The sequence below is a fragment of the Calonectris borealis genome, chromosome 8 (genome assembly GCF_964195595.1).
Source record: "Calonectris borealis chromosome 8, bCalBor7.hap1.2, whole genome shotgun sequence".
NCBI lineage: Eukaryota > Metazoa > Chordata > Aves > Procellariiformes > Procellariidae > Calonectris > Calonectris borealis.
The window spans coordinates 11829293-11853909 of NC_134319.1; the positions used below are offsets into that span (position 1 = coordinate 11829293).

At 51.9% G+C, this 24617-nt stretch overlaps 3 protein-coding genes and 3 non-coding genes across 7 annotated transcripts in view; 2 read left to right on the plus strand and 4 right to left on the minus strand.

The window, feature by feature from the left end:
* KIF2C (kinesin family member 2C) overlaps window positions 1-3149 on the plus strand; it is a 20347-nt gene extending 17198 nt beyond the window's left edge. Inside the window, exons 18-21 of the mRNA XM_075155949.1 lie at window positions 441-543; window positions 621-737; window positions 1108-1234; window positions 2538-3149. Coding sequence (XP_075012050.1) covers window positions 441-543; window positions 621-737; window positions 1108-1234; window positions 2538-2614 — 424 coding nt within the window. The 3' untranslated portion in view covers window positions 2615-3149. The remainder of the gene's footprint in view (window positions 1-440; window positions 544-620; window positions 738-1107; window positions 1235-2537) is intronic.
* Window positions 1-12857, minus strand: part of ARMH1 (armadillo like helical domain containing 1) — a 13137-nt gene extending 280 nt beyond the window's left edge. The window contains exons 1-10 of the mRNA XM_075155950.1: window positions 12536-12857; window positions 12090-12158; window positions 11403-11569; window positions 10380-10576; window positions 10108-10192; window positions 7442-7564; window positions 6855-6927; window positions 5748-5877; window positions 4790-4867; window positions 3925-4030 (exon numbers count right to left, since the gene is read on the minus strand). Of these exons, the coding sequence (XP_075012051.1) occupies window positions 3925-4030; window positions 4790-4867; window positions 5748-5877; window positions 6855-6927; window positions 7442-7564; window positions 10108-10192; window positions 10380-10576; window positions 11403-11569; window positions 12090-12158; window positions 12536-12741 (1234 nt within the window). The 5' untranslated portion in view covers window positions 12742-12857. The remainder of the gene's footprint in view (window positions 1-3924; window positions 4031-4789; window positions 4868-5747; window positions 5878-6854; window positions 6928-7441; window positions 7565-10107; window positions 10193-10379; window positions 10577-11402; window positions 11570-12089; window positions 12159-12535) is intronic.
* Window positions 7761-7875, minus strand: LOC142085306 (U5 spliceosomal RNA). The gene has a single exon (XR_012674609.1). It is a non-coding gene; the product is annotated as a U5 spliceosomal RNA (small nuclear RNA).
* Window positions 8405-8519, minus strand: LOC142085327 (U5 spliceosomal RNA). The gene has a single exon (XR_012674630.1). It is a non-coding gene; the product is annotated as a U5 spliceosomal RNA (small nuclear RNA).
* LOC142085328 (U5 spliceosomal RNA) lies at window positions 9503-9617 on the minus strand. Its single transcript, XR_012674631.1, has one exon. It is a non-coding gene; the product is annotated as a U5 spliceosomal RNA (small nuclear RNA).
* Window positions 12858-16307: 3450 nt separating the features above from the next.
* TMEM53 (transmembrane protein 53) lies at window positions 16308-22355 on the plus strand. Of its 2 annotated transcripts, XM_075155951.1 has the most exons (4): window positions 16308-16406; window positions 16973-17085; window positions 18925-19543; window positions 20023-22355. In XM_075155951.1, exons 1-4 carry the CDS (start codon window positions 16352-16354, stop codon window positions 20175-20177), a joined length of 942 nt encoding a protein of 313 aa, XP_075012052.1. In that variant the 5' UTR covers window positions 16308-16351; the 3' UTR covers window positions 20178-22355. The 2 variants fall into 2 exon arrangements, with proteins under 2 accessions (XP_075012052.1, XP_075012053.1); XM_075155952.1 differs by having other exon boundaries at window positions 16313-16424; window positions 18925-22355.
* Window positions 22356-24617: the final 2262 nt, after the last annotated feature.

Sequence of the window (24617 nt, forward strand, 5' to 3'; positions counted from 1 at the left end):
AGCTGACATCTACCTCTCGTACCACATCTTCAGCCATGGCTTTTATCGTTCTTATAGACCTATGCTGGCACAGTGGGTCTCTGGGCAAAATCAGGCTTTCCATACTAAGTTCTCCTAGTTGGTCATGACAGACCAAGCTGACATGTGAAAGAGAGCTTCTGTGAAAGGCATTGCTGTTAATTAGCACTGTGTACTTGGACATTTCTCTCCAGGAGAGGTCCTAGATGGAGCATGGAGACAAACATCTCTCAGCTTTCCTTCCCACAGCCCTCCGGGGTTTCTGCTCATGTGAGCTTGTTCTGGGGGTGGTAATGTGTGACTTTTTAAGTGCAGCTGAATGTTTCTTGCTGAGCACTGATTGATTGCAGTAGCTGTTTTGTGATGCTGTAGCCCAGAAACTGCTGGAAGAAGAGTTTGAGTGACAAATTTTCTTGTTGCAGAGTGAAAGAGCTCAGTCCTCATAATGGAGGTGGTGAAACACAGAATCAGATGGAGACTGAGAACGAGGAAGCAGAGTCCAGCGGAGAAGGCTCAGATCACAATGTATGTGTGTGCAGTGGGCTGAACAGATCTCAAAGCTGGGAAGAACTTGCTGTTCTTACTTGGGCTGTTTCTTGCAGCTCTCCAAGGATGAGGAGGAAGACATCTCTCCCGACATGTTCAACTTTCGTGAGGCTATGACTCAAATTAGTGAACGGGAGGAGAAGGTTGTAGAACAGCTTAGAGAACTGAGACAGGTATGTGGAAGAGGCAAGCCCAGCCCAGGCTGCCTTCTACATGTTGACAGCACCTTGCCTTGTCTGAGCCAAGTGCTGCTGGGTAGGCTGTGGGCTGTACTGCAAGATACTGTCAGTGGTGTTACTTTTTCCTCACTGTCAACTTTTTCCTGTGGTTTCCTGCTCAAGTGGTTGAACTGGGGCATTTCAGTGCTTGTGGCCAGCTGGTCCCCCTTCCCCTCCAACTAGCAACCTCTACTTGCTGCTAATGAGCACTGACTGGTACTGGCCTGTAGAAGCTCAGCTCTGTTGATTGGTGTGCCAGGTTTGAAGAAACTAATTGAATTTCCAGAAAGTCAATTTCTTATCACTGTTATCCTTGTAAATATAGAGAATGACAACTGAACTTGATTACCTCTTGGGAATCACGGAGCAACCAGACTACGATCTCGAGACCTTTGTGAGCAGAACTAAGCACTTTGTAGAGGAGAGCTCAAGAAATTTCCTTAGTGTCAGAGGTATGTTAGTGCCTGTCTGACTAGCACTGTCACTAATCTTTTTTCAAAGACCTGAAAGTCACACCAGCATACCTGTGGGGGTTTGAGCACCTAGTCCTTCTGCTTAGCTTACGGTTTAGATCACTTTCCTGTGTGATCATAGGTACAGATCTGAAATGTCCTATTGTCTGCACTTTCCAAAGTAAAATTTTGGCTAGTAACTTCCACTTGCTTTGCATTGCCATATAAAACTACCTTCCCTTGAGCAGAATGCAATATCCACCAAGAGCATACGAGCTGAAGTCTGTTTGGCTAGTTGGTTGTATAGTTTGCTTTTTGCCTTGGACTTTGAGAAATAGGTCCCAGTGCCATGTTCTAGGGATTCACAGGGGTATGCCCGCTGTTTCCACTCCTGTTTTCATGGATATCAGGCCTTAATACCCATTCACTTATAACAAGCGTCTGCCAGGCATATACTGAGATGCTATGCCTGCCAGCACCTGTTTGGCATGCCTTTACCTTAGTATAGGGCATTACTTAATGTGCAACAAAATCCCTCCAACTGTTCAGTTCTGACCCAGTCTGGAGACTTCTCAGCTCAGTGCAGGAGGATGTCAGCTGCCTGTTCTCTGGGCACTGCCTGACTTCGTTTGGACCATGCTGGTTGAAGCGATGGTAGAGAGGCAGCAAGGCAGATGTATGAGTTTGGCTGACGTGATAAGAGTGTCAGGTACATAGACTGCCTGACTAGGACAGGGGAACTGTTACACTGGTAACTGCTACTTTTCTGCCACTGTTGCAGTAGCTTGGGCTTTGATTGCTACTGGAGCCATCACAGCTGGCGTAGTCTTTGCCTCAAAAACAGGGCTGTGAGGGTTTTTTATTTTAATGAGGCTGAAAATTGTGGCATCGAAGTGAACTGTTAACTTAAACAGCCCTGGCTGTCCTCCCATCTCAAATGCAGCCTGAGAGCTGTATTCCCCCATTCACCATGGAGCGGTGGTGACAAGATAACAAGAGTAAACACCCTGCTACCCTCTCTGCCTTATAGGCCAGGGAAATCTGGCCCTCTGGGATGGTTGGATTAGTGGTGTCTAGTTTGAACTGCAAGTTGCAGGCTTGAAACTGTTGATGAGTAGAAATGAACAAGTACAGCTGAAGAGCTTTGTGGGACCAGGCAGGATTTGATGTTGGCTGAGTAGTTCTTGCCCTGTTCACTTCCCTCTGTGGCCCTTGCAGAGCCCTGCTGAGCTGCTGAGGGGGACAGCTGGGCTGGGGAGTTCAGCTTCCAGGTCAGTCACCCTGTCACCGTCTTCCTTTATAGAAACGTTGGATGCCTTGGGGGCTGCCATGCAACTGGAAGAGCAAGCCAGCAAGAAGATGAGCCGGCAGAGGCCTTAGTAAATACAGCAAAACCCGGTTCACAAGCAGTCTTCTGTATGTCTTGCATGTTTGTCGGTGGTTTGTGTAACTCCTATTTCAAATGTGGCAGAGTGTCTGCAGGTCACACATGCCTGAGGGCAGTGAACATGGCAGCCTCTCTCTCTTCATGGCCTGGTATCGGGGTACTCAGCAGAGTGCTAGAAACACCCCTGCAAGGCTTGGGGAGGAGGGCCTGGGAGTCTGCTATGTGTGTCTAACATCTGGCCCTTTGCTAGTGACAATGGTCTCCTCTAATAGAACTAGATACATGTATATAGTTTTCTAGTGTACATATAACCTTTCCAGATGTGCTTCAAACATTGCAAAACTGTTGCAAGTCTGGCTTTTCTAGAAAGAAAATGGACTATATGTAATTGTAAAAAATCAGTATTTTAAGAAGTTTGATAAATAAATGTTCCTGGATTTAATTATCTTCTATCTTATAAAATATATTTCTTGCTGATTTTGGTAAAGTCTAACAGCCCCTAAAGACTGGCTGGTGTGGTAGAGACAAGCTGATTTCTTGGATGAAGTTTCTTTTTAAAGTCTTTACACTTGTAATGTTTACATAAAAATCACTCGAAATAAATTTTGTCTCTTAATTTTGAGATCCTGCTTAGATCCTGCGTAGAACTTGCCTAGCAAGGGGGAAGCTGGTTTAGAGGGTACCTATCCTGCACCTGAGCAAAGCTCAGCATTTAGTGAGTGGCTCGGCTCTTATGACATCAGGTAAGTAGGAAGGGCCCTGTGAGACTCCCTTATATCACTGGCGTTTACTTAGGCTTTGAAGATAGCCCCAGCATGTTACTTCACATTTTTTCACATATATTTCCTATGGCTAACATGCCACACAAAATACACGTTCAGTAGCCCACCAAAATCTGTATTTGAGGGCAGAAGTGTGAAGCTGGCCACTGGCTCAGATGCAGCAAGGTGCTGCCATGCAACCTGGGTCCAGGTGGCCCCACACAACCTGTCCTCTAGGGAGGAGCAGGCAGAGGGTCAGGGTGGGGGAGGACAGATGGGAGGCATGTGCTGCTGCCCTCTGTTTCCTGTTTGTTCAGCTCACTCCAGGGTTTGTCTCTGAAAGAGGACAAAACGGCACTGTGAGCTCTGGGTCCCGCAACACAGGATGCAGCTATACAAACAGCAGATTACAAAGGGATCCTTTTACTGTTACTCCCTTTTTCCCTAGACCTCCACCCTCATCTCCTGCTTCCTGAGCTGCCTTCTCCTCCTGAAAGTAAAGGGTGTAGTTTAAGTGTCTGTGCTCCCAGCTCTGCACACACCTGTAGACTGCATCCTTGCCATGTCTCTGGGGATGTCTACTATATTGGAGGACAGTTCTTCAGCCTGGACTGGATTCATTTTTGTGTACCACGTCTTAGGACTGTCCTGGAAAAGGCAGCAAAAGAGTTATGATTTTAATAGGATGTAGGCAAGCAGCAGTAGTGACAAGCAGCTAGAGAAGGGATACTTCAACCCAGACAGGATCCTCCCCCACAGCTGGGGCATTTTGTGATCAACAGTTCAGGTACTGGAAGCAGTGTGGGGCTGAGCACTCTAAGGGCCTCTGAACTGTCAAAGCTGACTTTTGATATGGTGCAGGCAGAGCCCAGGTAAGATGGCACATCCAGAGTAAAAGGGCTGTTATGCCCTACTGAGTTTGGACTAAAGCAAGACCGTCCTGTTCCACTTCAGATGTTATTACACTTGGATTATCCAGCCTTGCCCAGTGGTGTCTTGGGGTGAGTAAGGATGGGCCTGGGTGCAAGGAACAAAATGTTGCCCCTTCTTTGTTTGACCTTCCCTGCCTGGACCTAACATTGCTTACTAATTTGTATATCCACCCCAGGAGCTACAGTCAGAAGGGACCCGGTTTGGAAGAGCTCAGGTCACCTCTTGCCTCAATGGCCCTTCAGCTCACACTCCTGACATCAAGTTCCCACTGACACAGAGGTAGCAGTAGCCTGAGATCCCTCCTTGCTCTGCCTTGAGGCTGAGTCAGAGCAATTATCTTCCTGAACACTGAGATTGAAGGTGAACACTTCTCAAAGGGTGGCTTGGTTTATTTCTGGGCTCTTATGCCCATCCCTGCAAAACAGACCAAGGTCCTAGGGCCACTAATAAACCCCATAAGGGAGGCATGTTTACCATAAAGCGCTGGAACAGTGTGTGTCCTAGGGCCTTCTTCACGCACTCCTCCACAAAGGGAAATGTGTGGACAAAATACTGCAACAGAACAGAGAGTTGGTGTGTAGGGAGAAGGGATGTGAGTGTGTGTATAGAGGGTAGAGCTGTATGGATGATGTGGCTCCCGATAACCTGTGTCAGGTGCCAGTGAGTCCCTGACCCACCTCCTTTAGTGCCGGTGCTACTGCTGGCACTTCATGAACACATAAGACAAACCTGTGGGTCCTCGCTCAAGCCTCACCTTGCTCCCCCCTGCCCTCCCCCAGTGCCAGTTCCCACCTTCATTGACAAGAGGAGGGAGGGTGTTTCAGTGAAATGACTGCAGTGCAGTAGTTGCCAGGGAGTTTACCCTGCTGTGCTGTCGGTGCCTGCTCAGAGGAAGGATGCACTCACCCTCTGCATTACTAGGTAGGTTTGTAAACCCTTTTTCACCCTGAACAGCCTGGTTTTCAGCCATCACTCATTCAGCCCTTCCCAGCTACTGACAGCATGGTCCTTCCCTGTGGCTGTTACACAGGCAGAGCTGCGCTGAGGCAAGCCAAAACTCCTTGCCCAGCACCAGCAGGAAAAAATAGCCTGCTTATAGTTCTGTGCTAGTGTCTTGCTCCAGGCAAATTGTCTTGGTTAGCCCCTTACCTCTGTCTGTGCTTGCTACCCAGAGCAAGCCTGGGGGTAGAACAGAGGTGTGAGGGCCAACATTGGCTTCCCAGCACCCTACTTGTGGTGGGTGGCAGGAGGGAGGCAGACAGGAGGGGAAATACAGCTCTTTCCTGAAGGAAGTGTGACTCCTGCCTTTGTAACTAAGCCTGTCTGCTATGCCTAGGAAAAAAACCCCACAGTATAGGGAGCCTTTCTGCTCCGGTGCTCTGGGAGCAGAGGCCGTGCTATGATGTCTGCTGCCATGTACCACCATTCTCACCTCCAGGGAGATGCTGGCATGTCGCTGGCTGGCCATATAGTCCAGGTTCCCCACAGCAACCATCAGGCCATGTACCACTTTAAGCTGGATCAGCTCTTCAGCCACTTCTGCTGACTCCTTGGCTAATACGCTGCAATGAGATAGGCCCCGGATGGGCGAAGAAGCACACAATAAATCGAGTCTGGGCCTCTTGGTGCAACCTCAATGGAAAATGATGTGTTCCTACCCTGCCCTAGCGGCACCAACCAACAGGAGAGTCTCAAACCAAACAAGAAATGTTTGGCTGTACATGGATTAGCAATCATTTAATATGTGGGCTTTCTGAGAACCAATTGTTTAATGATTGGCAGGAACTTCCTGGTGTGTACTCAAGTCTAGCAAGTTTCTGCGTGACCATGGAGAACCCAGGACTCAAATGCCATCAACACTACTTCTTGGAGCATGTCCCTGGAAGACAGTCCAGTATGTCTCCCTACCTGCCAAGGGTTTTCTGTCATCTGCTTTTGCAGGAAAAGTGTTCTGATAGCACTATCTTGTGGACACTGCAGGAAATTCATACTGAACGAACCAATTTTAGCACAAACAGCTGAATTTCCTTAAGGATTCTGCAATCATAGGCACTAGATTCCTCCATTGAATGGCTGATGTTAAATAAGGGTGATCCACCGCTCCCTGTGGCTCCCAGCTATGCAGAGAATAGTGGCCATGAGCAATACAGCACCCTTCAGCCCTGTGCTGTGGCAGGACACAGACATGGCTTCCAGGCCCAGCCATAAAGGGGACGGACATTGTGATGGCACACAGGGCCAGCAGATGGGATTCCACATCTTCTTATAAATAAAACTTCAAGCCAGCTCCAGTGTCAGCAGCAGGGAGGGTCTGAGCACTGCTACCTGCAGGCAGCGGCTCTGCCCCATTCCTGAACACACCCCATCTCCGAACAGCCTAGTACTGGAGACTTGGCAGAGCTGGGGTACTCAGCCAGAGAGCAGTGCCAGAGGTGAATGCTCCCTGCGAGAAACATGTCCCAGTCCTTTCCTTCCAAAGGAAGCCACTTCTCTAAGGTCCCTTTTATGTTCCTGTGGGTTTTGCTCCAGAGTTTCTTACCCAATGACTTTTGCAGCAGCTGCCTGCTGAATATACACCAGCATGGGCTCCCTCAGGCAAAGTGCGGTTGGATCTGCATGAGGAACATTAGGAAGGTGAGAATGATGCTTTGAAACACTTCTAAGATGTTAGAAGGGAGGGGAGGTGGACTTACACTGCTAGCATGAAAGGAGGATGTAGTTTTTCAGGAAACACACCTTAGGGAAACCCTGTGGCTACATATCATACGTAGTACCCTGCAAGGATCTGCGCGCATGATCCTTGCAGATCAGAGAGCTCAGAGAGCCTGGGCCACTGCAGCCTGCTCTGCTGAGTCGGGGGAGGAAAAACCCAGGGCTGGAACTATTCATCATCCTTGCTCAGCAGACCTCAGCGGGTCTCTGGAGGCCTCCATGCTAGCATTAGTGCTGCAGGCAAGCACTGCCTCGACGCAGGCAGCCTTTGCTGCTATGCCCCTCGCCTCAAGGGGCAGCCCCCTGCACGTCCTACCCTATGAGTCAGGGCAACGGCTGAACCCTGAAGGAGATGAGGGACCTTGGGAGAAACACCCCCTGGTCGCCCTGGCAGGCCTTGGTCAGCTCTTTTACCTTTGGTGGTCTCGCCGCAGAACGTGAACGCTTTCTTCCTGGGTGGCGTCAGTAATGCAACCAGGCCCTTGAGGAGGGCTGGCCGGACCTCGTGGGCCATGAGGGCCTTCATCAGCTGGATGGCTGGAGGAGAGGGGAGCGCCTGTCAGCACAGGGACTCGCATTCTGGATGTCTTTGTGGACAGCGGTGGGGATTTGTGTATGCTTGTCATGGTGAGGGCTCTGCAGGCACCCCGAGATCCCACCGTTGGGGACTAACAGTTCTAAGGGTCACAACGGTCACCATGCAGCTCGTTCTATCTTTAACCAGACAAAGAGCAGCTCCACCAAAATGGAGCCTCAAAAAATTCCTCGACACTCGTACTTGTTCCCCTCCACGGAAATCTTTAGTAAAAGGCGAAAGATTTATACGACTTGAAGAGAAACCAGAGTATACCCAAGCCCCCGCCCTCGGCACACCGCCCGCCTGCCCTACGCCCCACAAGTCAGGGCGACGGGCGCCTGCCCGCCTGCTCCCGGCACCGCGGCCCCCGGCCCGGCCCGGCCCGGCCCCGCTGGGGCGCACAAGCCATGCGGACCCGAACAGCTCGGACCGGCCGTCGGAGGCCGCCGCGGCAGCGGAGAGCGGGGCGGGCGGGGTGGGACGGTGGTGCGTGTGGAGCGGTGGGAGCCGCGCTGCCGTGGTGCACACTGGGTACACAAAACAGCCGCATGGTAATGAGATACATGCTAATGAGGAGGCCGCTCCTGGCGTCGACACGGGCGGGCGGGGGCGGCGCGGGGAGGCCCGAGCAAGCGCCGTCAGCGATGCGGGCAGCCGGGCCGGGCCAGCTCCGCCGGTCCCGCAGCACTTCTCCCTCCAGTCCGAACCGCGAAAGATGGCGTCTCCCTCTTCCCTCGCCGTGGCGCTGCAACCCCCCACCTTCTCCCTGTCATAATTCTACTTTTAACCACACAAGGGGCAGCTCCACCGAAATGGAGCCTCAAAAAATTCCTCGACACTCGTGCCTGTTCCTCTCCACGGAAATCTTTAGTAAAAGGCGAAAGATTTATGCGATCTGAAGAGAAACCAGAGTATGCCATCCTTCCGCCCGCACAGATACCCACTCCCGGCTGCCGCCCCACCAGATACGGCGACCATCACTCCGACACACACCCCCCCCCCCCCCCCCACTCCACCCCCCGCCGTCCCACCCGGCCCGACAACGGCTCGCCGCAGCTATCACAGCCCCGGCTCGGCCTGAGCCCGCCGGCCACGCCGGCTCGCGGCCGCAGTGGCCAGCGGGGCCGGCACGGCGCTGCCTGCACTGCACCCTGGGTATGCTAATCAGAGCCGTGCTGAGGCGGGACATGCTAATGAGGCAGCCCGCCCCGCCCCCGGCGCCGCGCCAAGAGGAGCTGCAGCGCTGGGCGGGGCCGCGCGGCGCCCCGTCGGGGACCGGATGGCCGGGGCGGAGCGAACGGCCGGGGCCGGGGCCGGGGCCGGGGCCGGGGCAGCGGCGCCGGGCAGACGGGGGGCAGCGAGCGGAAGCGGGCAAGGACCCCGCGGCGCCCGGGTTGGGTCGCATCGTCCCCGCAGAGGCGGAAGATCGGCTACGGAACAGTCCGCTGTACGACCCCACCGCCGCTTCCGCCGCCACGGATCGGAGCGAAGCGGGAGGCGGGAGACCGCTGGGCCCCGCGCAGGGCGCTGAGCCTCGGGCAATAACGACTAGGCCCACTCAGGAGCCCCGCGGCGCCAACGGCGCCAGAGCGGCGGCCCGGGCGGGGCTGGAGCGCCCGGGACAGCGCTGCGGTACCGGGCCCGCCGAGCCCGCGGGAGATCCCCAGGATCCCCAGCTAACCGCTTCTCCCGCAGCCCGAACCGTCGGCAGGCAGCGGCCCCGCCGCACGGCTCCACCGTGCGCACCGTACGGGAGCCGGGGCCGGCCCTGCAGCAGATCACTGCTCCCCCAGCCCCGAAAGAGCTCGGTTCTGCCGCTGGGCGGTACCGCAACTCGGACATGACGCAGCGCCCCCCGCCCCTCTCCAACCTGCTCTGTTCTTTACTGGAAAAGGGGCAGCTCCACCGAAATGGAGCCTCAAAAAATTCCTCGACACTCGTGCCTGTTCCTCTCCACGGAAATCTTTAGTAAAAGGCGAAAGATTTATGCGATCTGAAGAGAAACCAGAGTATGCCTGTAGCTCCGCCCGCACCTGTACCCACCCGCTGCTGTCGCTCCGTAGCACACGGCGACCCCCGCCGCGCCGGCACAGTCCCCGCCGGCCCGGCCCGGCCCCCCAGCGGCGCACATGGGCACGGCCCCCGCCTGGACCCGAGCGGCCCCGCGGGAGCTGCGGCGGCGGACAGCGCTACCGGGACCGCAGCGCTAGTCCGCGGTGCACCCTGGGTATGCAAATACAATGAATGCTAATAAGCCGCATGCTAATGACGCGGACACGGCCCGCAGCGCCGAGCACGGCCGGAGCCTGGCCAGCGCGGGGGCTGCTGCGCATGTCCCGCCCCGCCGCGGGTCCGGGAGTCCAGGAGTCGCGCAGGCCAAGGCCTCTCCTCCCCAGCCCTCCGTCCCCGGCACCCTTCCCCATGCCCCTGCCACACTTGCCCAGGCTTGGAGATGGCCATCCCCAGCCACGGCCTCCCCCAGAGGTTGCAAGATGGGTCCTACCTTCATACTGGACCTCCAGGTGTACTGAGCGCAGCACACCCAGCACGGGCTCCACGAGGACGGAGGGTGCCTGTCCCACCATGTCCTGGGGGAAGAAGGGCAGAGTGGCAGGGACAGCCTTCACATAATACTCCATGCTGCCTTCTGCCAGGCACGGGGAGTGTCCCGTGCAGCCCCCAACACCAAGGGGACTGGCCCAGCTCCTGCCAGGCAGGAAGGACAGACATGGAAGCTAACGCTGCCCTTCACACCCCGTGAGGCCCACTACCCACCTGCATGACCCCGAGTGTCTGCAGAGCCAGCTGCTGCGCTCGGGGGGAGGCGCACGGCAGCACTGCAACAAGGCCTTTGTAGACTTGGTTCTGGTACTTGGGATTGCCACGGCCCAAAGAGTCCATCAGCACCTGCACGTCTCCTTGAGCCTCTGCTGAGTTGGAAGTGGCCAAGAACTCTGCGAGGGATCGCACCCCTGTGCAGAGAAAGAGACGCCAAGTCGTGTGTCTGGATGAGTCTGCAGGTCACCCGCCTCAGCTGTCTCACTGACACCCCGAGAGAACCCAGCACCACGTTCCACTCGAAGCGCAGAAGAAGAACAGAAGCCAGGCAAAAAGTTCTTTGTCCTTGACAGGAACCACACCACCAACTGGAAAACCAGTCAGCAAAATTCTCAGCTGGACTAGGTGGCCAAGGCCCTGCTGCGGGCGTTTACACAAGCACAGAATCTGGCACTGGGATGCCAACAGTGCTGCTAAGGACCCCTCTGCTGATCCTGCCACTTCGTCTCCCTTGGGGGAAGCTGTGACGGCAGGTACCAGCCTCCGACAACGTCATCCGAACTACAGAACAACTAATGGGGTTTGGCTTCCACTGCCCAGGAGGAAAAACAGGAAAAAAAAAGTTGTAATGCTCTTTCAAAAGATACAAGCCGCAAAACTCTCCCACCCCCAGAGGGGAAGTCTGGGAAAGTTTGCAGTAGGCGAACGCTGCAGGTAAGAATGGAAACTTTCTTGTTTAACTGGAGCAGTTGCAACCAGCAGGACAGCAATATTGCATCAAAAGAAAGGACTGTAAAGAAAGTGAGCTCGTTAAAAACTGAGAGAAGGGATGAAATGCAACCGCTCAACAATAGCCGAGACTCTGAACTCCTTCCAGCCAGAGGAATGCTGTGGCGACCTGCCATCCGGCAGGTGGAGGGAAGGGAGTGGCTCAGCGTGGCAAGCAGCTCCGGGGGCCAGAGGTCAGGGAGAACATCCTCACCTGAATTAGGAAAAAGCACGGATGGACACGCTGCCTACCGTAGCTTTCACAAATGAGCTCCTTATACTTCCTGCCAGCATCTGCGACGAGCTGCAGCAGCTTTACAGACTCCCTTTTGTCCTCTTCTTTCAGGTGGTTCAGCCCTAGTATTTCCAGGAGAATCAAGACACCTCCGATCTCCAGAAATTCAATAAGGTATCTGCGTCTGCAAGGATAGAGGGAACAAAGCCAAAAGCGTCACCTGCCTTGGAGCCCATCTTCCCCCATCAGCACGCCGTGCTCCTGGGAGCCATCACCTCCTGCCTCGCTGCGGGTGCCCGGGCAGTGAGCACAAGGAGGCTCAGCCTGGACCGCAGAGGCAGATGCCCGCCAGCAGCACGCTTTGCTGCCAGCAGGTCACCAGCTCCTGATTTACCCTGTGCTCATTTCAGGTACTGAACCACAGGCACAGAAAGCCCCATCTCTGCACTCAAGACTCTCATCACACTCCTTCCACATCGTGTCAGTGACCTGGTGGCTCTGGAGACATGCACAAGCAGTGGATTTGGTTTTGAGAGCATTTTAAATTCCTACCACAAGCCTCAGTGGGGCCTGCTTTGCCTGAAATGCTTACGCAGCCCTCCCAAAAGACCGCCAAGGACTTGTTATTTTCTTTATCTACTCACCCCCTCTCTCTTGCGTGCCTTCCCCACGGCACCTCTCACACAGTGACATTCTATACTCACCCACTTGCAGCAGATAAGAAGATGCCAATGGACTTGAGCAGCTTGTTGAGGCATGTGCTGTACATGTAGCTGTTTGACAAGGCTAAGGAGAGATTTACAGACCATCGTGGTGTCCCCCAGACAGCCTTTGGCAATGTGGAGGTCTGAAGTGGGTACTCCCTCTGCGAGAGAACATGGACCTTCCTCTCACAGGCGTGCAGAGGCAGCACGCTCATCCCAAGGTGAGAAAAACCACTAATTCTAGGTCCCTGAGAGACAGGTTACGTGACTTTCCCTTCAGTTCCATCTTTAGATAGCCATTTTTTTTTTAACCCTGCAGAACACGCCTGGATATGGATGTCTCCGTACAGAAGCTTATTCTTTAAACAAATTCTCGGTAGAGAACTTTCCCTTCCCCTCCATCCCACTACCACACGCCTCCTCCAGCTGTCCAAGGAAAGAGATACGTCATCCTGAGCCATGTTGTTAGGCGAGCCAGAAACAAGCTGGCTCCCTGGGAGAACTCCAGCTCCAGCTCTGGTTCTGTCTTGCCGTCGTTGCTTTTAATGAAGTTGTCTAGGATGTGGCTTCGAGCAACTTTGTGGGCACTATCCCATTCTTGCAAGAAAACCATGAGCTTCTTGATGGCTTCCTGCTCTTTGACAGAAGTCATGATCTCTTCTGCCTAGAGAAAAGTGAGAAAGAAGTTAAAGAAAGGCTTTGAAGGTAGAAAAAGTCTGTACTAAGGAATTACCACCAGAATCACATTTAAAATCTCTGGCAAATAATATCAAAGCGCTTACTAGCCATTAATTTAATCTAATTTTCCTTAATACTCATTTCATAGGTAGGAAAACTGAGGCAAAAGGAGAGTCCTGGTATGTCTGAAGCTGCACAATGAATCTGTGACAGACTTGAGATGAGATTATTTTCCAGGGCAGGTGGCTTCACCACAGGAACTCTCTTCTCTGCTCTGTTAATAAAGTCATTCTGATGTTACCCATTCCCTCATCCTCGGTTTCTCGCTATCCTCATGATATGAACACTGCATCTCATATCTGACCTGCCAGAGAATAAATAGGGTGAAATGAGAGCACAAATAGGTGTGGATTTATGGGGAGTGACAGGGTCAAGGGGGCTGTAAATGCCTGTTAGCACAGCAGCGCAGCATGCCCTCACTCACGTGATGGAGCGACAGTCATTTGGACTGGGCCCACATCCACTCCAGGAAGATGTGCTTGGCCTTGGCACTGGGAGAGTGCTTTGGGACCCTTTGGCATGACAGACATTTGCTCTGTTTTTTTCTTATCTAATTTCTATGGCACATTTTTAAACAATCTAAGAAAACCTGAAATGATAGGAACCGTAGGCAAGAAGACAGAAGCTCCAGAAACATCCCTTGCCTGCACTTCCTTCCATCCCTTCCCACAGGTGTTAAATAAAGCAATCCATATTTTGCCAAATTTCTTTGGCACGCTTTTGGCTCAGTATGATATCCCCTATTCCAGCTTGACAAACGTGAAGGTGCATTTAGTAGGGGGATGAAATATCAGAGGATTAAGCTCTCCATTCAGGTAGGTGAGAATTCCACGGACATGTATGCGTTTGGCTTTAAGACACTGACCAATCTCAAGGAGCCTCGCAGTTAAACATCAGTATCTGTGCACACACACAGAGGCAGAAAGAGAGACAAGGTCACAGACAGCTGCATGAACACAGGTGTGTTGTCCTCCACCAACCTGCATCAACATGCCTGAGGATAAGAAAGGAACTCACGCCTTGCCTAATACAATTCTTCCTACATAAAAAAGCACCATTTTAGGTTTTATTTAAAGTGTGGTTTACGAGGAAAAAAGTTAAAATGACACAAAATCTTTGGGTTTCAGAATAAGAAGTTTCTTTCAATGTAATACAAGTTGCCAAGATTACCAATTTCCTATCTACAAAGCTCTTAAGCCTTTTCTCCTAGAATCTGGAGCAAAATTCCAAATCCGTTCCAGAATATCCCCAAGATACCTGCTCAAAAAGTAACTTTCTATTGCTATTATCTGAACCATTGTTTTCAGAAAACAATGACCAAGAGGTGAACATACACCTCAGGGCCTGAAAACAAACAAACAAAGTCTTCAAAAAGCTGGCTGAGAAACAATGTTTGAGAATTAAGATGAGATGAAATTTCATGTGGGAGTTAACGGTCTGTGCTCTGTAAGGAGTCTGTGTCCTTGGCAGGGCGTTTTCAGGATCTCCTTTGCGGGGAAGCAGGTTTAAAATAAATCCATTTTCCCAAAATAGTTGTGATTGAAAATGTTATTAGCCATAACAAATGTTAGTGCTGACAGGAGAATGGCCTGTTAGGGGCCTCTGGTGAAACAGTCAAGTGAAAGTCATATTTCACATTATTGCGAGCATTTTCCTGTGATTTACAGAATATTTGTGAAACATTACTTGCAAGGCATATGATTGATATTGAGAGAACAGCTAGTGTGTAGGGGGAATCTGTATTTCACAGAGACTGTTTGCATGAAATTTACAATCCCATAAAGTGCTCCTCTGTCCTCAACAGAGATCTAGTTAAAAGAACTTTACAGTCTGAAACATCCCAAAATTGATTCTAGATTAACCTTTCCATATTTATGTTTAAGATGCTGGTGGTGTAATGCTATCCTATTTTTATTATATAGCTGCAGTAACCCCCCACTATTCAGAAATACCAGCACCAGCCCCTGGACGTAAGGATTTTGGTGATACAAAGGGCTTGCCTATGAATCAATGGCAAAAAAAAGAAGAATTTGAAACAATGATCACATGAGGCTTCTGAGGATACTGTGGTATCCGTCCCTGGCTGCGATAATAATAGCATCTGCTGACATAGTAGTCTTTAAGCTGACATTGCCAAGTACCCTGAAAATGTACATGAATATTTTTATGATGACCATTTTACATATGGGAACATACAGACACAGGGAAGTTAAATGACTTGCCTCAGTCGTTTGTCAGCGCTAGTATCAGCACATAACTCCTGTTTGTTGGCTTCAAACTCTGCTCTCTACAGTGCTGTGCTGCCACACCAGTCCATTGGACCTAATAATCAAGACTGGGTCAGGGCAGTGCTTTTTTCCTGCCAAGAAAAACACAAGTGATTTAGGAGCTGGTTGTGGCAATTCAGCGGTTCTTTACATCCAGAGTGCTGCTAAATCATCAGATTGAGATCAAAAGGCAGACTGGTGCTGTGTCAGCCTCAGTCCGAGCGTGAGGTGCAGCGACTGATAGCCTTGGAGTTATGGAAGGACAGAGTGATGGCGATTTGGTGTTACCTTTGCATCTTGCAACATCAAGGTTGTGCCCAGCCTCAAGCAAAACTTAGAGCTTCTGTTTCCCCAACAGGTTTCACCGTCTCCTGGCATACCTCAAGTCCCCTACAACCCTCCTCACACACAATGCACCTTCCTCAGTGTACCCCAATGCCTTCTACCCAGCCCCTATCAATCCACAGTCCCACTGGCCCCTCTCTCACCTACATGTCCTGCCTCCCAGCCCCACTGTCAACCCCAGCCACAACCCCAAACCTAGCCCCTGCACTCCCCTCACCCCCAGCCAGGCCCTGCACTAATCCCTACATCCATGCCAGCCCCTACCCGCCCTAATCCACTGCCGCCTCAACATTCCCCGTCCCAGGCCCAACCATCCTGCCAGGCCTGATCCAGCCCAACCTCAGGCCCTGTGCTCCCCCACACCCCAACAAACCCAGCAGTCCCTCACATGCTCCCTGACCCCGGTGCCCACCCCAGCCCCTGTGTCTGCCCCCTCTGACCCACATGCCCAGCTCTGGACCAACAACCCCCTCACACCCACCCTATCCCCCAGTCCCCCTGACTGCGACCCCCACTCCAGGCCCTACAATTCCCTTCATCCCGACCCCGCCCAGGTCCTGCAACCCCGCCAGCAGCAGCGCCCGCCTCAGCCCCTCACTCCCTCTCACCTTCCCCGAGGGGCGGATACCCCGCAGAATAACTGACACCGCAGCCGAACCAATCGCGACCCGCCTTTGCCACGTGCGGACCAATGGGTGGGCAAGTTTCCGCCACCAGTGGGCGGGGCGCCCAGCCCGGGCCGGTTGCTAAGGGCGCGTTGCTAAGGAAGTGGCAGGCGGGCAGGATAGGGGACGGGGAGTGAGGCGGGGTGGGCGCTTTTCTTTCCCATTGGCTGCGTGAGGGGCAGGGGGGCGGAGCTTCCGGTGGGGAGAGCGGAAGCGCCCGTGGGGTGTGAGGCGGGAGTGTGCGGCGATGGGGGCTCGCGGGCTGGAGGCGGCGGTGGAGCTGGCGCCGGCGGAGGCCCGCGGTGCGGGGGTGGCCCGACGTGCGGGGACGAGTGGGCCTGGGAGGTCTCGAGGGTGAAGGGGGGGGCGGGCGGGCCCGGGGGACCCCAATGACAGGAGGGACTGGGAGACCCCTGAGGGTGGAGGACGGGGCCGGGGCCTGGGGCACCCCTCAGGGCACGGGGGGAGGGAGCCTGGAGACGCTTGTGCCGTACCAGGTGTCTGTTAGTTCCTGGAGGGCAGGGCAGGACACTTCCCTTCCTCCCTGGAAGTGGGCAGCAGTCTCTGATGCCTCCCCAGCTCCTGGGAGGCGTGAGGAGGGGGTCTCTGTCCCCTGTAGCGACCTGCACCCTGCTGGCTTTGCGTCAGTGGAGAGCTTTGGGAAGCTGCAGGGATTGAAACTGTGCTGCCCTACTGAGCGCGCCCACATAGCGAAACTGGGACGAGGCAGTATTCATAGCTGACTGAGAAATTAAACTAATACCTGCTTCACCATTACCTTTAAACTGTATTAACCAGGCAAGTTGCCGTAAGTTCTGATTCTGGTAGACTGGAGGACAATTATTGTAAATCTTGTGATTTGTTTCAGAGAGCAGTACAGAGGGAGGGCATGCAGATGGTCAGCCTGTGGTGATCCTTCTAGGTTGGGCAGGCTGCCAGGACAAATACCTGGCCAAATACAGTGCAATCTACAGTCAGAAGGTGAGTAGCTTATTTGTATTTTCATGACACTGTCATACAGCTCTCTGAGAAACTGCCTCTTTTCTGCACGTTGGTAAAAATCGCTCTAAAGCGCCTCTCAGTCTGAAGAGTCATTGGGAGTGAGTGGTGAGTTCTCTTGTCATTGCAAGCTCCTTGTCTCTAGGAGCCCAGGCAGCGTTATCTAACAGTTGCTGATGTCATCTTTGTGCGTGCAGCTGAGACAAAAATACTTCCTTGGAGAAACTTTCTGCTGTTGTGTGAATCACTGGAATATTTTAAGGCTTTTAAAGTTGTGAGATTATTCAGGAATGACATGAACTCTGTTAGTTTTCCAAACAGGTGAACATGCGGGGAAGGATTATGCGTATACTGCTTGCTAATAGGCCACAGCACAGACTTGGCGAGGCCAGGCTGAGGGCTGATGGAGCACGTCAGCATCTGTCATTCCTTTGGCTTTTCCTTCCTGTGAAGATGATTCATCTAAATGTTGTAATCCAAATTCATTTTATCCTGACTGTGAAACAGGCATCCTATGATAGTCACACCTGCTCACTAGGAACTCCTTGTGTTTGAACTAGAGAGGTCTGATTGCTGGTTCCCTAATACTGTATTTTATTGGAATGACCCCACCTTGTGGTATGGGGACCCAATGAAACATTAGACGACTTTTTTTTTTTTTTTTGTCAGCATGCAAGGATCTTGTATTTATCCAAATCTGTTTCGGCTATAGGTGGCAAAGTTTGTACATTAACAAGTCTGTTGTTAATGTGTAATCCAGTGCAAGAGTCATGAATTGGCTTGTTCTAGTGAAGAATTAATTGTTAAGTGACTGTTGTGACTAAGAGATGCTGCTGAGCAGGTGAGGAGCGCATTACATGGCAGCATGGCAACTTTTTTGAAAATACTTTTCTATCAGAAAGGTGATAGGAACAGGAAAGGAGAGAAAGCTTTTCTTAGCTCCCTAATGAGGAAGTGGCTGCAATCATGGCAAGACGATATAGAAGACTTTGATTTAAGAACTTGATATCCTCTTCTTCCTTGTTCACTGTTTAGGGAGCTCTGGGTGGGAGGGCTGTCTTGGTGGCTTTGCCTTGTGTTTGTCAGTGTGTAACATCAGTGAGTTTAGGTGATAGAAAAGACCTAAAGCATTTATAAATGTAGTTCCATCTGCTCTATTTAGAAACTCCTCCAAGATCCTGTTCCCAATCTACACCTAAAGGTAAGGCCTTAACTGTAAAGGCAATTGCTCAGGCGTTCTGAATCTCTGAACCAGTGCTCTTCACTTGCACAGCTGGAGCATTTCAGAAAGACTTATGAAAATCATGTCAGTGTTGATTGTGGGTGACTCTCAGAGACAGCTGCAAACAAGTACTACCCAAGGACAGGAAAAAGTTCCTCCTCCTTCTTACGTTTGTTTCCATGTCATGAACTAGATGTGTACCAGAGCAGACCCTTCTTACCAAAATGGTTGATACTGAAGGTTTGTGAATCAGGGAGATGGTTTTCTCTTCCTGGGTGAAGACTTACACTCATAAAAGCTTGGGTGGCAATGTCCCCAGGGGCTGTGCCAGTTAGCACAAGATTTGAAAGGATCTCAAACATCATCAAATCCAGGCCTCTGCTACTGCAGAAACCTTTTCATAATACTATGTGCTGTTATGATTAATATAATCCTATTCATATTGGTGCCTTGCTACTAACACTAAAGACTTTCTTCTGACCCTGTGGTTTCTGTTGGAAACCTCTCCCAAATTTTCACTTCCTTGTAGTGATGCTTGCCTACTCCATGTAATTTACAGCACAGCCTAAATGTGTGGGGTCTCTTTCTGTTCTTCTTAGGGGTGCACCGTCATCCGCTATACGGCTCCATGGAGGATGATATTCTTCTCTGAGACCTTTGGCATCAGATCCCTCCAGACCCCAGCCAGGCGACTCCTGGAGCTGCTCTTTGACTACAGCGTTGAAAACAGACCGGTTCTTTTTCATGTTTTTAGCAATGGTGGTGTCATGCTGTACCGTTACATCATTGAGGCGCTCCACACTCACAAACCGTTTAAGAACCTCAAAGTAGCAGGCACCATTTTTGATAGCGCCCCTGGCAGAAGAAACTTGAGAGGAGGCCTTCGTGCCTTGGCAACTGTCTTGGTATCCACGAATGTGCTGCTCAAGTATTTCCTCTTCTTTGCTTTTGCTACTACAGCTGCCGTGCTGCGGATCTTGCTGTACCCATTGACCCGCTTCATCCATGAGAGCCATTACGATGCCCTGCTGAAAGCGCCCTCGCGGTGGCCTGAGCTTTACCTCTATTCCCAAGCCGATGCCATCATCAAGGCCAGCGAAGTTAAGCACATGGCTGATGCCCGGCAGCACCTCGGTGTCTCTGTGAAAGCTGTAGACTTCTCGGATTCAGCTCACGTCAGCCATATGCGGGTGTATCCCACCTATTACAGCAACCTCTGTACGACTTTCCTGTCTGACTGTGTCGGGGGCTCACCTCGTTAGTGGTGTAGTGACCTCCAACGTTTGCCTCTGCTTTGCTCAGCTTGTATGGGAAATGTCACCCCCTTTGCCTTTGTGCTTTCCAAGGGAGGAAAGTAGAGACTTCCTAGCTTTTTTTTTTTTGTCCCCCACCATCTACAAGTTTGAAAGCCTCCAGGCTTTCTCTCTACAGAGAGTACATATGGATTAATTTAAAGTACTGAAGGTGAAATCCTAGCATGTTTGAAGTTGATGTGCTTTACCAAGGTGCCATGGAGCAGAATTTCACATGGAGTGTTACTTGTTTCTTCCTGTCTCATGTTGTTCTCTGCTTTCCATGTTGTCTCTTTGTCCCCGATGTCCAATGTGCATGTTCTGTTGCTTTGTACTTATTTCACAATACAGCTCTTCAATGTCTTTGTTGTTTTTTTCCTCTCTGCCATTTCTTTTATCTTGCAGTGAGCAAACAGAAGCAGCTGTGCAGGACTTCTCTCTTCTCTCAGTGCATCCCAGCTCTTGTTATACTCCCTGCAGGCCCAGAAGCGAAGTGTAAGACCTCGAAAAGGCTTGTGCAGGGCAGTATGACCAGACTGTCATCTGGTTCCATTAAATAGCTGAGATAGATGGAACAGTCAAAGCTCTGATCCTTGGTGGGAGCTCAAATGTTTGTGATAACTTTTGTGTTCTTCAACCAAAAGTTTTAAGTTAACCTTTTTGAATGTGTCTTGTGTTTTGTTTCTCTTCCCTCCAGTCTTTTGTGTGTTCTCCCAAGTAGTTTTGCTTTCTTGGAGAACTGCTCATTTATTATTGTGTGTCTTTGAGCAGCCTATATTGTGCCTCTGGAAATGCAGGGAAACTGGCACAGCTGTAACCCAAAAGACCTCAGAAATAGAAAGGTGGAACTGCAGAGAAAAATGAAACTGTCTCTTGGAGCTGTGATTTATACTGGGTGTTTCTTAAATCACTTCCAGCCCACAAATGACCATGAAATTTGATGTTTTTCCCCATAATGTTCTCCTCAGATGATCAGTCTTTGCTGACCGTGCAGCGTGTACTAGTAATAGAAGAAATTAATTCCTTCCACCTAGTGAAAAAGTAGCTCATTGCACTGCGCTTCAGCCATGTTTGGTTCTGGGTTTTGTTGTTTATTTTGGGGAGAAGCGGGGATTAAGACGGAGGAGACCCTGCTAATAACATGTTTATGCCATGTCACAGCATTGCAAGCTAATTAATAATGTGGTGGACAGGATTAGCCGACTTTATATTCCTAGTCAAAGTTGCTGGGAACAGGCTCTGGAGGGCTGTGGGCCTGTTTGAACAAGGGGCTGCCCTCGAGAGGTAGGAACATAAAAAGCACGAAGATTTTTACAGATGTTTGCTGCCTGTGGGCTACTGTGCTTGTCTCACCCACCTTTGGGGTGCTGTCATCCACAATTACAAAGCACTTGCTGTTCTGAATTGAAACACAGAGAGGGAGGTCTCTTGGGAAGCACTAAAATAATTTGGAAGTTTAAAACGAGAACTGTGACACCTCACAGAAGTGGAAGCACAGGGTGAGTTGCGGTCAGTGGCCAGAACAACTGTTTATAGCAGGCCAGTGTGGCAACGCTTATTTAAAGCAAAGAATAATCCCACATCGGGTGTGGTTTTAAGGGGTGGACTGGGGTATATAGGATAGGTGGGAATTAACTGAAAAGGGGCTGATGGCCTGGTTTGTCTTCAGTTTTTTTAAAGCGAAGACTGGTTCCAGGCACAGAAGCCCTTGTTGCTCAGGGTCCAGTCTTCTGTAGGTGTGATCCCAGTTTCAGCTTCCACTGTGAAGATGAGCTGTGAGGGCTACCCTGGGAAGCCTTCAGCCTGCCGCTTTTCATGAAGAAATTCTTGTTCCTAGGGTTTGGACGTGTAAAATCCAGGCATGGTCCCCTGTCCCCAGAAAGCCCATCAGAGATCTCCCAGCTGTTTAAAGCAGGCCCCTGCTTCATGCTGTCAGCACTATAATGTGACGGTTGGACACGATGATCTTAGAGGTCTTTTCCAACCTTAATGATTCTATGATTCTATAACTCCTGAGCTGTGGTCTGTTTGCCTGCCTTCTTGGAGCGCTGGGCTGCCTCTTCTGAGCATCCAGCCTGTTTGTGGCACTGTGAAAACTCTTAGAGAGCAGAGGTGATAAAGGTTATTTAACTAGCACTTGCCCTCATGCTGGTTTCTACAGCTTCAGTATTTACAGAACAGTTAAACACTCCATAATACACGCCTCTGAATTAATACAGTTGTGCTGGGCTGGGAATCTCCTGTTCCTGTTTATTGCTGTGGACGTTGAACTTCTCCTGTTTAAGGACTTGGTCTGTTGTGGAGTGTGGCTGACAGGGCTAAACCCTCTGTCCCTGTGTGAGGGACAGCGAAGCTCCCTCTGGGAAGAGCCCCACGTTTGCCAGCTGCACCTTCCACCCCACCTTCACCTCCCCACCACGGGATTGCTGCTCCCCCAGCGCAGCCCAGCTCTGCTCCACCTCCCCGCTTTCCAGGGCAGCGGGCAGGGAGCGGGTGCTGCCTGCTGGAGCTCCGCAGTCGGAGGTGCCCTGTGCTACACAAGCAGGAACCAGCTCACCGGCATTTCCACTGCTGCAAAACTGACTTGACATTCAGGGCTAATTCGTGTAGACACCTCTCTAAGAGCCTGGGCGACCTTGAGCAGGCCAGTGGTTTACAGAGGAAGTCTGTACAGAAGCACCAGTCTTCTGGGTGGGTTTCGTTTTCTGTGTCCCGGCAAGTTTCAATGATGGTTATGAGCAGTGTGTTAAATGTATTGTGTGATATATCGCCGCCTTCTTTCCTATACAGCATGTATGCTTGCCGCCCCCCTTTCTGCCCTCCTTATTTCTGTTGCTTGTTATTTGAAACAGAAGGTTAATAACTTGGAGCCTGAAGGCACACGGCCAAGAACTGATACAAGCACTACTGGATTTAAAAAAACCCAGCCTCAAACCCTTAATCCTTGCTAAACTGTCACAGTTTGGTGCAGCCTGCCTTTCTAAAGAGCTTCAGCCTGAACACTGAAAGCCAAAGGTTGGGATAGCTTGGCAAATCCAAGTAAATCTCTGAGATGAGCTGTGGGAGGGGTATTGCAGATCTGCTCTTTGGGAGGAGAAATGCAGCATCCCTGAGCTTGCCTCGTGGGTAGGGAGCGGGATGCGGCACCGGCGATCTCTGCCTGGGGAGCCCGGAGCTCGTTTTCCTACAGTCCAGACCTCGTGCGCAGACGGTGGAGCAGCGTGGGTGAAATACCAGCGGTGGTGGGAGAGGAGGATGCCCAGGGGCCAGCTGCTGCCGTTGCACGTTTCCCAGCTAGGTTCATTTTGCAAGAGCGCAAATTTACCTTTCCTCAGCAACAACAGCCATTCGTGAGTGTTTCCTGTGAGGAGCTGCCTGCCGGCTCGCTCCCCTGTGCTGCCTCGTCTCCCCAGGCAGCAGTGATGTTACAGGAAGGTTTTAAAAAAGAAAAAAAGCCGCTTAGTTAGTGGTCAGGGTGGTCGTGTGCCTGGGCTGGAGGGTGCTTAGCTGCTGCTGACAGGCGGTGGGAGGGTGCTGGTGCAGCCAGGGTGCTGGGAGAGACCTGGGCAGACCAGGGGCATGATCCAGCCTGGCCAGGGGCCGTGTTTTGGAGCAGGGGGGAACATCTTGCAGTACCCGTAATTCAAACCAAGCCCCTGTGCAAAGACTGACCTGTGCCCACACCTAAAAAAGGTGTTTTAAAAGTCTGCTGTTGCCTTTTGTGTGTTGGGGCAGCAAATTGTGCATGGGCTGAGGCCCCATCTTTGTACGTGTTGGGAAGGCGCGGGCACATGTGTGAACCCGTGCCACCGATGGAAAAGCAAGCATGGATGGCTGGAAATGGAAACAAGCAACCCAAGCCCATGTGCTGCTTCCTAGAAGGAGAAGAGGGGAGGCGTGAGGCTCGTCTCCATCGCCCTGTGGAGGTGATGGAGGAGGGAGCTGGCCTAGGGCGGTTATGGCAACCTCCCTGAGCCCCGCAGCAGCCCGACCGGGCGTGGGATGCTCGGGCGCGGGAGGGAGCAGCACTCCACGAGGTGGCAGCAGGCCCCCTCTTTCCTGCGTGGAGAGATTTCTAGCTTAGGAGACAAGCAGAGCAGATGCTGGAGAAGACCCCAACAGCGCGGCTCAGCCCTGCGCTTCTGCGTGCCTGAGAGCATCTCCTGCAAAAAGTCCCCTCTGGAGGCAAGGAAGAAGACCAGCAAGAACAAACTCCAATGCTGAAGCGTAAAGATCGTGAGTTAATATGGAACAGGATCTAGCCCTAGAGCTGCCTGCCCCTGGAAGTCCTATTTCTCAGCTTTACCTGAACATTAAAACCGTAAGTCTAACAGCAGGAATAGCTTTACTGCCCTTCCCGCATTGGCAGGCCAGGTCGCACCACTTCCCTCTCCATCACCCAGAGGGGGCTATCTATTTTTTAAGCAAATCTGTGCAGTAGTGTGGTTAGACAGAGCATGGTCCAGCTTCTGGAAACCCCACAGATCGGGACTGTGGAGCTCCCGTGGGTTCCCTGTAGCCCCCCAGCCCTGGGGAGGAAGCTGAGCTTGGCGCTGCTCTCCAGAAAGGCCAGCAGGACCCCCCAGCACACAGGACTGAGAGCCTGGGGGGCAGATAGGAAACAGAATAGCACAACTGGGGGCCACAGGCTCAATCTGAACCTCCCCAACACACCCCCCAGCAACGCCTATGCACAGGTCCTGCACCCATGGGCAAAGGAGGCAGGGGCTCACAGGGCAGCTGCTCGCTCTGCCTGCCCGGCATCGCCCCATCCCCTTCCCTTTGAACCTGAGCCCCCATCCCCTCGTCTCCTCATCCTCACATGGCTGCATACCCACCCCAGCACCGCCAGCCAGACATGAGCCACCCAGGCAGGGCTGAGGGATGCACGGCATCCTTCGGTCACCCTCCCAAACCCATGGGGGCTGGGGCAGGGAGAGCTTGGGCAGGCCCTGCCCTCCCGGGGTGATGAATGAGCTGACAATAGGGTATTGATAAGG

What these genes read in the sequence shown, in the direction of transcription:
- TMEM53 (XM_075155951.1), top strand. Translation starts at nt 16,352, where the DNA reads ATGGGGGCTCGCGGGCTGGAGGCGGCGGTGGAGCTGGCGCCGGCGGAG. An exon ending in GGCGCCGGCGGAGGCCCGCG is followed by an intron (nt 16,407 to 16,972) that starts GTGCGGGGGTGG and finishes GATTTGTTTCAG; the next exon opens with AGAGCAGTACAGAGGGAGGG. An exon ending in CACCTATTACAGCAACCTCT is followed by an intron (nt 19,544 to 20,022) that starts GTACGACTTTCC and finishes TTTATCTTGCAG; the next exon opens with TGAGCAAACAGAAGCAGCTG.